The 10584-nt window shown below is 37.4% G+C and overlaps 1 protein-coding gene across 2 annotated transcripts; it reads right to left on the bottom strand.

Annotated features, from left to right (window-relative positions):
* Window positions 1-213: 213 nt before the first annotated feature.
* LOC111782088 lies at window positions 214-10389 on the bottom strand. 2 transcript variants are annotated; one of them, XM_023662872.1, is made up of 8 exons: window positions 10239-10389; window positions 9239-9367; window positions 8494-8599; window positions 6644-6826; window positions 2197-2661; window positions 1920-2006; window positions 1773-1837; window positions 226-765 (listed from the first exon to the last, which is right to left on the bottom strand). In XM_023662872.1, the coding sequence occupies exons 2-7, from the start codon at window positions 9284-9286 to the stop codon at window positions 1776-1778; spliced, it is 951 nt and encodes a 316-aa protein (XP_023518640.1). In that variant the 5' UTR covers window positions 9287-9367; window positions 10239-10389; the 3' UTR covers window positions 226-765; window positions 1773-1775. The 2 variants fall into 2 exon arrangements, with proteins under 2 accessions (XP_023518641.1, XP_023518640.1); XM_023662873.1 differs by lacking the exon at window positions 6644-6826 and having other exon boundaries at window positions 214-765.
* Window positions 10390-10584: the final 195 nt, after the last annotated feature.

The raw sequence follows: 10584 nt of genomic DNA, 5'->3' as shown, positions 1-10584 counted from the left end.
CCTCTCTACTTGTTAAGTTCTATATCTATAAATTGAGGATTGTTCCAGTCACCATGTTCAAGGTGGGTTCGAGTGGACATCATAGTAACTGTGGGCATTGAAAGGGTAAGGACCAAAAAAAAATCTAATTTCTTCACCTAAAATCCCTCTTGAATCAGAACATGACACTTATTAAGAGGCATAAAACCCACCTTAAGAGGCTTCTTTTAACTAGAGACAATATAATGATCCAAGTTTACTGCTAGTAGATATTGTCTTCAATGTACGGTCAAAAGCCTAAAAGCCAACAAGCTTGATGTATTTCACTCTTACAATCTACACTCAACACAATAATCAGATCATTACAATAATCACTTCCAATACCGCAATCATCAATCAAAACATCAAATATCAAACATCAACGGTTAGTTTTAGAGACTTTAATCACTTGGAAGCTACAAGGTTTTCAGAATCACTGAGAGTAATCAATCAGGAGCCTGTGTTCTCAAGGAAAATTCCTTACCCGCCGATGTCAGTGAAACGGGCGGGCGCATATATGATCAGTAAGTTTCAGATTCAAGAAGCTTCTCCAGCCCTACAACGCAATGTACAATCATCTGTGCAAGTATAGCAACAAAATGATGATATACGATGCATCTCTATTATCAGGTTGCAGCAAACCCATGTGCCTTTATCATATACAACTGCTTAAAAGTTCATCACTAAGCAGCTGGAAAGCTCCAAATGTCTGTGAAGATGCATTACATAATATACATTTCTCCTGCACTGCAACAAAGAAAAGAAAATCATGTTAATTGACATGATTATACAGATTAATATTTCCACCATTTCATGAAGCCAAGCATTCTAATTCACATCTCATTTCCTAAAATCCTATAGCTGGAAACTCGTATATTGTTGGTATATGTAAAGACTGCTTGGTATGTCGGTCACGAATTCTCCTTCTATGCTCTATTGTTTACAGCAGGTTGTCCATCTTAAACTTGCTTGGTACATCCTACATTTACCTGGGTATATTGATGAAAACGAATCGTTCAAGATCGAAAGTCAATCCCAGATTTTTTTTTTTTTTTTTTTTTTTTTTTTTTTTTTTTTTTTTTTTTTTTTTTTTTTTTTTTTTTTTNTAGTGTACCGTTCCCATCTTCATGGTTAAAAATTCTTCGTTAACTGAAGCAGATTCAATAGCAAGGATATTCACCCAGCTGCTCAAGCAGCCGATTCTATTATGGGCATGAATGTGCAACCTACAGATTCGCAAGTTTTTTTCCTCTACTTCCCACGGTGGCAGCCTAGCTTGCAAGGATATTCACCCAGCTGCTCAAGCAGCCGATTCTATTATGGGCATGAATGTGCAACCTACAGACTCGCAAGTTTTTTTCCTCTACTTCCCACGGTGGCAGCCTAGCTTGCAAGGATATTCACCCAGCTGCTCAAGCAGCCGATTCTATTATGGGCATGAATGTGCAACCTACAGACTCGCAAGTTTTTTTCCTCTACTTCCCACGGTGGCAGCCTAACTATAAAGCGTAAACATGATGTCTTTTTTTCCCAAACTTTTAAATAACACAGTTTCTCAATGAAAAACTTCAGTAGACCCACAAGGAAGCCTATTCTTGTAAAAAATAATAGGATTCCAAACAAAAGTGCTTTCATGATTTCATCACATTGGAGAATCAATGGGCAGCCCCCACAATTTCAGTGGACCAACTTTGAAAGAACGGTCAAAGAAAAGCATACATTTAAAATGATCGATTAAGTACGAGATAACTTACCAGCTAATTGTGTCTGAACTCTTCGTAACTCAAGCTTTTCGATACACTGTCCAACCCTTTACCATCTTTAAATACGAAGAAATTTTAAGTCAATAACCACCTGTTGAATATTACAAGCAACGATCAACGGATATAGAAAATCATTACCAAGACGGTCTCCATTCTCACAAGTATCAAGGATGTTATCAGCTTCTGTTGGTAAAAAAGGACATCTGCCATAGCTCTCTAGTATATCTGAAGTTCAAAGTAATGCTGTTAAGACCCATAATACATCTATATGGTCCTGGTCCACTCGCTCTCCCTCGGGAAAAAGTTCTGAATTCATTTATTTAGAAATCTTCTCGAACATCTCTTAGAACTGAAAATTAAGAGACTAATTCATTCTAAATTAAACTGACATAGGAAATGAGAAAAAAAAAAGTACCTGAACCCTGAGAAAAGTCTGCTGTCAGATCTGAGAGACTAAAATTCCTGGTAATTTGATTAATGAACCCAAATGAAGAGGGATCCGGATCGAGTAGCGATTCGTTAAAGGATGGTGTGTTGGAATCAACACTAGCAAAAGATGCAACTGATGCATTACCAATTGATTGACGTGCATCAAGGACGTTGCCCTCTGTTCCGAACATGTAGGGAGAACTGTTTGAATATCCAGTTTCTACTTTGATCATCCCTCCATTCATTCCTTGAAACAGACCCATATTTGAGCTCTGTGGTGCAGCATCGTTCCTGGCATGAGAAGACATGTCCACGGCAGTGTGCATGGATGAGTGTACAGGTTGGGTACCATTAGAATATGCATTGCCTAAGCTGACACCAACAGGGTTGTCTATGTCATCTTGTTTCAGAGCAGGTCCTGTATGCTCTGGTGCGTAGCAACTCTGGGGTACTGTTCAAACAAGGTACATTGAATTGACAAACTCCAAATAACAGTTGAGGAATGAAAACCTCACAAGATCATCAATATATAAAAATGGTTATAGATCCCGTGGAATAGAAAATCTGCATCAGTATGAATCACATATTGACAACGTGGGGTACTTGATAGATAATAATTTCATGAAGCATTTTGTAAGACGCATAGAATAAACTCTAACATCACAAGATTACTTTCCACTTTCCACCTTCTTGTAACAGCCAGCCCACCCACCCACCGCTAGCAGATATTATCCTTTTTAGGTTTTCCTTTTCAGGCTTACCCTCAAGGTTTTTAAAACGCGTCTGCTAGAGAAAAGTTTCCACACCCTTATAAAGAATGCTTTGTTCCCCTCTCCAACCGATGTAGGATCTCACAATTCACCCACGTCGAGGCCCAACGTTCTGGCACTTGTTTACCTTTTCAATCGATGTGGGATCTCACAATCCACCCCCTCTCGAGGTCCAGCATCCTCACTGGCACGCCGCACGGCGTCCACCCCCCTTCGGGATCACCATTCTCGCTGGCACACCGCCCAGTGTCTGGCTCTGATACCATTTATAACAGCCTAAGCTCACCGCTAGCAAATATTGTTCTCTATGGGCTTTCCCTTTCTGGTTTCCCCTTAAGGTTTTTAAAACGTGTCTGCTAGGGAGAGGTTTCCACACCCTTATAAAGAATGTTTTGTTCCCCTCTCCAACCGATATGAGATCTCACAATCCACCCCCCTTTGGGACTCTGATACCATTTATAATAGCCTAAGCTCACTGCTAACAAATATTGCCCTCTTTGGGTTTTTCCTTTCAAGTTTCCCCTTAAGGTTTTTAAAACGCGTCTGCTAGGGAGAGATTTCCACACCCTTATAGAGAATGTTCCCCTCTCCAACCGATATGGGATCTCACAATCCACCCCCTTTGAGACCCATCGTCCTTGCTGGCACTCGCTCCTCTCTCCAATCTCCAATTGATGTGGGATCTCATACTTCTCTTCTATTTGAATCTCCAAAATAGAAACTACAATATTATCAAAACAAAGATGAACCAATACCTTGTGAATAAAAGATCTTCCACCTTTAGAACTAATTTAGAGAGAGAAAAATATGTTATTCTAGTATCTTTTTTTGTTGTTGATAATGAAAAACCATTCAGTAACATCAATAGTTCATGAGTGAATCTGATGATACCTTTTTTATGAATCGGGAATCAAGTTCATTAAGGAAAAAGGTTTTTGAATATCAAGAACTATAATATGTAACAATTAAAGTTGAAGTGACTGAATCAATGCTGATCCAGAAATTATAGAAAGTGGCTTTGTAAATAAAACACTAACAATATATTCGTCCATCCACAATGAAAATTCTAAATCAATTAAGTATTCAATGATTGATATGCATGAATCATGGATGCTCAACTATCTGTCCTCGGAGCCTATTTGCCTTTTCTTTTTCCATAAATATCGAAAACATTTGTTAAATAAATGAAATGAGAATTTAAGGCAAGACACGCCAGAGAGACCGAAGGTAGTTCTCTGTGCACCCCTTCGCCTCAGGACCTACACCCGAGGCTCCTGTCTCCGACATCAGGGGCTCCAAAAGAATGGATTGATTAAGGTGACAGAATGTTTTTAAGAGACGTGAAGACAAAAGATTACTGAGAGAGTTTACGGGGTGGTCTTTCTAGAAATGATAAACAAAAGTTTTTCCCTCGACTCCAGTCCATTTTATCTCTGTGAATCAAGGAGAAAGGGGGAATTCTGAGATAAATCATATTCTTGTAAACCCTACTATTCTTTAAGAAAAAAAATGATCATAAATCAGAGTTTCTTCCTTTGTTTAGGAGAGAAGCTGCTTTATCCAGATCGAAAAAAACATATTTATATCCTGTATTTTATCCATTTAACTATGTTGGGCTAAGTTAGGTGATGCAATGGAACTGAATCACTTAAAGAACTGGCCTTGGGGTTTGAAAGCAGAAGTAAGGAAATTCAAAGCAAGGAATGGAGTCTAAGGTTCAGGAGTAAATATGTACTCTCTTGTAAGTTGGAAATGCTTTTAGCGCGTATTCAGACTTCCAAAGTTTCGGAGGTTTTTGGTTTCACGTTTTCCTTTGGACTTTATCTTCTTATGTAGTTTCAGATACAACTTGTACAAGCGCTCAGAAGAAAGGCATTGAGGACAGGACTAATCCCGGATAGGGAAAGAAACCATTCATTCCGGGACATATTCAAAATTTAAAAAAAAATGAACTGACTTATTAGATATAAAATTGAAATTTACATCTCATGAGTTTCTCAACTTTAAATTTTATGTTGAGTAAGCCTGTGAATTTTAAAAAATGTCAACTAGGTCAAAGACCTATTGGACGTCAAATTGAAAATAAAGGAACCTATTAAAAGTTTAAGGACTTGTGAGACATTTTTTAAAGTTTAAGAACCTATTTGACACAAAGGTGAAACACTTTTTAATGTACATAGACCAACCAAATAGACACAATCCTAAAATTTCAAAGCCTAAACTTGAAATTTAAGCTAATAATGATAAACTCCCTCCAATTTGGACAAACCAATGATTAAACATAATTACAGGAACTCCCATCAAGAGAGCCCTGACTATATGAAACAAAAGGACGTTTATCCCAACTAAATTGCAATCCTTTTCCGATAATTGTAAAATCCTCCTATTTCTCTCTTTCCAAATTATCCAAACTCGCAAACTGCATTACACAGAATCCAGCTTTACTGACAGCTCATGTTCGGGCATGAAGTCAACAGGTATGCTCGGGCATGAAGTCCAATAATACATATTCATTTGGCTTCCTTTGTGATAAGGATTATAATGTTCTAAATGTTCCAACTAGACCTATTACACGATCCAAGGCCAAGAAGATTCAACAAACATTCATTCTTCATCTACAAATTTGGATAGGCTCAGTTCAACCTTCATTTCATGTGTTACAAACTGATTCAATTGAGAAAGGATCATTTGGAGCTTCATAAGTAAATATTTGCACAATTGAAGTGAAGAATGAGGTTTGATTGATAATTTATTTGCAAACTTTATTTTATTATTTTAATTCCATTTAATTCCATAACTTCTTGTAGTGGGAAAAAGGGTGGGAAATTTTAGTGGACATTTGAAGGGCAGTGGGGAGTAACTTACCAATCATGGCCACTAACTTCGTTTAGTAGCCATTCGAAGAGTTGAGAGTTCCTCCGTGGAGAGACTATAAATACCCACAAATTAGTATGTAAAACGCAAATTTTTTATGAATCTCATGTTGAGACTTTCAGCCTTAGAAATTTGAACATTATCTTTGTCATTTCTAAATTTCAAGCAAGTCTTGTGGTAGATTGCATCCGAGGCATTCAATCAAGCCTTGATCAAGTTCGATTGTGGAGTGACTCAATTTAGAACAAGGTTCCAAATCTTGCTTCTAGATGGTAATTTAATTTTAGTCTTATCTCTAGGTTGATCCAAATTTTGTATAAGAAGGTGTTAGTTTCTTTGATTCAAGGGTTCTTACTTCAACAAAAGCTTGGATCGTTGAGCTGAGGATTAGGATTGCCTTATCACTTAGTGTTGCTCAGAAACAAACGAGACGTGGCTTGGATTAATATTAAGAAAATTCCTTCATTTTAATGCCAAGATGGTACTCACTAGGCTCAATTCCAAGAAAGAAAACCGATGTTTCAGCACAAGGTAGAAAGCATCGGGGTTTGAACAGAAAGTGTCTTTGCATAAAATTTCCATGAGGCAACTCTTCCTCTTTCAAGATGTCTCACTAATTGTGAAATTAAGAAACAATGAAGGAGACATACTTAGGCATGTAATAACATACATAATATAATTGTCCTCAGTCACAAAAGAGCAAAAGAGCTACGCTAACATCCAATATATAACAATGCAACGAGTAAGAAATGAAGATGAAGCTCCCAACAAGGAGGAAAGCAGTCTTACTTGGTTGGACGTGGGATCCATTAGAACTAGACAACGCAGTCACAGCACATGGATGTATCTGGTGCATCATTCTCGCTTGCTGTTCAAGCAATCGGTTGAATTCAATAATCTGGCTTTTCACCATCAGTCTCAGATAATATGCATTAAAGAATTCCTGATTCTCCTCTTCAAGCTTCTGCCAAACTGGAAGAGAAGCAATGCAAAAGGTTTTGACAACAATTGAGGAAGTAAACACAAAAGGATGGACTAAAACTGTTCACAATCTTACATGTATGCTTTGTTATGTCCACTTATCAACCATGGGTCTCAAATTTACTAATTTTTTCTTTTCAATCCACCTAAAATCATCCTTTCATTGACAATATAGCAAGTGTTGGGAGCATTTATTTAAGATCTTTACCTTTTCTCGAGCGTTGGATAAAGGCTTTAAAGACAATATTGAACAAATGTGAATGGGAGTGAAGTTGGAAACTAAAGCAAGGCATTAAAAGCTACTCCAAAAGAGCATTTGGTTTGAAAAAAACCTAGGAATCTTCAATGAAAAATTGCTTGAATGGTTTGAAAGATGTTACATTGTGAAACAACCATCTTTATTAACCAACAGGCATCTTCAAACATGCCTTAGAGACTTAGAGCACAACCATTCAATATAAAGACATTGAAAAGGAAAATTTTTGAGCTTCAACACGGCAAGAACCAAAACTTAAAATCAAATCTCCATGAGGCCTTTTGGGTGCACCCAAAAGCAAAGCCGTGGACAGTTTCATACCATTGTGGAGATATGTGGAGGTTTCAATTGTCCTTTAAAATACTTATCTCTCGTAGTTTCCTAGCTATTAACCTAGGCAATACATATGACATATAGGTTGTTTTCTCTTCGTGCAACAGCCCAAGCCCACCACTAACAGATATTGTTCGCTTTGGGCCGTTATGTATCATCATCAGCCTCATAGGTTTAAAACACGTCTTTTAGAGTTACACAACAGAGCCAGTACTCATCCAAATATTGTCCTCTTTGGGCTTTCCCTTCTGGGCTTCCTCTCAAGGTTTTTGGGCTTTTCCTGATGGGTCTCCCCATTACACATCTCCTAGGAAGAGGTTTCCATATCCTTATAAGAAATGTTTCGTACCTCGCTTCAACCCATGTGGGATCTAACCCATTAGCTTAAACTTTTAGGTCTAAAGGTAGTTTTAACATGGTATTCTAGTCATTCCTAAAGCTCGGCCATGTCAACGAATTCCTTAGGTACCAATAATGAAATAGTGAGCTTGAACAGACTGGCAGTGTGTAACCGTCCAAACCCACCGCTAGCAGATATTGTTCTCTTTGGGCTTTTCCTTCCTAGCTTGCCTTCAAGATTTTAAAACATGTCAGCCAGGGAGAGGTTTCCACACCCTTAAAAAGAATGCTTCGTTCCCCTCTCCAACCAATGTGGGATCTCACACAGTATGATTCAAAGAAGAGGAATTGGCATGGATAAGAGCCAATTCTTAGTGTAGTGGAAATAGTCAGGAAATAGAATGGTCTATTACACGAGTAACAAGAGCTTATCAACAAGAAAGAATTTATCTTTTTAAGATTAAAATAAAATAAAATAAATCCAATAATCCATTCAATAGAATGTTGATTGAATGCTCGACCACTCAGATACTCGCATGACTTGATCAATGATTATTTGAACAAGATGATGAGTGTACAAGTAAGAACAACTATGTCCCAAAAGCAAAGTCACAAATGCCTACAAGTGACCAAAACTATGATAAATATCATAAATCTATCACCCACAGATTAAACAAGTAAACAAGGGACCATTAATATGTATGGAAATAAAAATTTGATACATGATTACCATGCTCTGTGAAACTAGGGTCAATTTTTTCATGATTCAAAAGTGTTTCCACAACTTCTTTTCGGTTCATATCAAGCTGAAGGCATCGCTCTATAAGACTTCGCACCTAAAATAAAAACATAAATAGCTGGATGATATTAGTCACCTTAAAATATAAACATAAGCACGACATTTTTCGTTCTAAGCTATTTCACTTCTCTAATATTTTTTTGTCATGTTCATGAAACAATATTCTTTTAGATAAAATAAAGATCCAATTCTCTAGCTTTCCAACAAATGTGAGAGTTTCGGGATGTCCATTACGTCACTGATAGACACGGACAACTTGCCTAGAAAGATTATTCAAGCTTCATAGCATACATGGCTGACAAAATGTTTCAGCGTAACTTCAACTTTGAGTGGCTAAATGTAGCATAGATTGGCATGTACAGGCACAAATATCTCATATGACAACACCAACAACACGATCCCGAAAGGAAATTAAGGAATTTGTTTCATTAGCCTATAAAGTCAATTCATCTAACCTCACAAGTTCCTCAAGATCATGGCCAAACTATTTATGATGGTCTAGAACTTCTCTGTCATCTATTTCTACAACTAATATTCAGTTATCTAGCTTTTGAGCATCAGTTTCTTTTCAGCCAATTCCCTGGGATCTATTGGGTTGGAAAAGAGAAGGAAAAATGAGCAATTTAGAACGAATGTGCGGGTCGTGAAGTGTTTGTAAGTTCAAAAACCAGCTTACCAGTTGAATATCTTGACGTGAGACCCGTCTAGCAGTTCCGGTTGACATGTTTCCAAATCCAGTGCATAAGAATTGAATTGTTCAATCAACTGGCAGATCGTATTCGCCTCAAATATTCCACCCTCGCATCTAGTAAACAACCATAAACAACTAAGAATCTTACACCAAACGAATGAGAAGTAGATCGATACATACATCAAAAGCAGTCAAGAAAGCCTTATTTATGCAGGAAACTTTAGTATTTCAACCCTTTTACAAAATTCGTGTTTCCTAATGACGGGGAAAACCATTAAAATTTCCAATTTTTGAGCCCTCTATTTAGTTTATTAAGGAACACAAGAAAAGTCACAATTTACAAAATTGGGCAACAGAAATTGATAGCAGCAACTAGCATAAACTTTGAAGTATACTCACAGTACAACTTTACATGAAGAAGTCACATTTAAATCACAACAATTGATACTGATGTAGTTTATAAGAATTAAAAAATAGTGATGTAGTTTAAATCACAAAATGCTAAGCAGCATTTTATTAAACAAATAAAGATCCCAATCCCAAACAGATATCCAATTAAAAAAATCAAAACAAGTAGCAAGAAATGGCGGCAACAAGGTGATGTCAGAACTGCTCAAACACAAATTATACCCTAATCTTAACATTTAATGTCACAATCAGCCCTCGACACCACTCCAGCTAACAATTCAACACCAATCACAGCCAACAAAAAGCCATTACAAGCTACAGTTCCCACGCAAGAACACGAACAGAAAGATCGCCCGAGGAGGAGCCAATTTCATCCAATCCCAATTCACACAAACGGGATAAAATCCAGAACAGAACGAAACCCTAACAAAAACGCACCATTGGAAAGCTTAATTATGTCTTTATTATCTCTCAGCACCCTCGAAGGCATAAAATATGCAGACAATCAAAATTCAAGGGATCGAAAACGCCAAAAAGAAAAAGAGTAGAGAAAACAAGCAAAATTCATCGAAGTTACCAGTTAGTAGGTTGATTCCAAGAGAAGTGGAGATCTTCACAGCAAAAAAATGGGAATATTTATCATCCTAGAGAGAGAAAGAGGTGAAAAGCAGGAATTTTCGCTTTACATTGTGGAAGAGAAGAGGGCGAGCTAAAGGAGCACTGTGCGATCAACAACTGTGTAAGAATTTTCCCGGCTTCCGGATATTTATACCAGTGGTAATTTTGTAATTTTTGGCTAACTGTATTTTTTAGTTATCGGTTTTTATTGGAATTAATTTGGAAAATCTGAGAATAGTGCCACGTGGGCAGTTGATGAAGGTTCTATGGGGCCCACAAAGGCCGGATCAAATTGGTATTGGTAC

The sequence above is a fragment of the Cucurbita pepo genome, chromosome LG19, assembly GCF_002806865.2.
Source record: "Cucurbita pepo subsp. pepo cultivar mu-cu-16 chromosome LG19, ASM280686v2, whole genome shotgun sequence".
NCBI classification, from domain to species: domain Eukaryota; kingdom Viridiplantae; phylum Streptophyta; class Magnoliopsida; order Cucurbitales; family Cucurbitaceae; genus Cucurbita; species Cucurbita pepo.
Note: the sequence above shows the minus strand (reverse complement) of the source record. Positions and strands in the feature narration are given on the sequence as shown.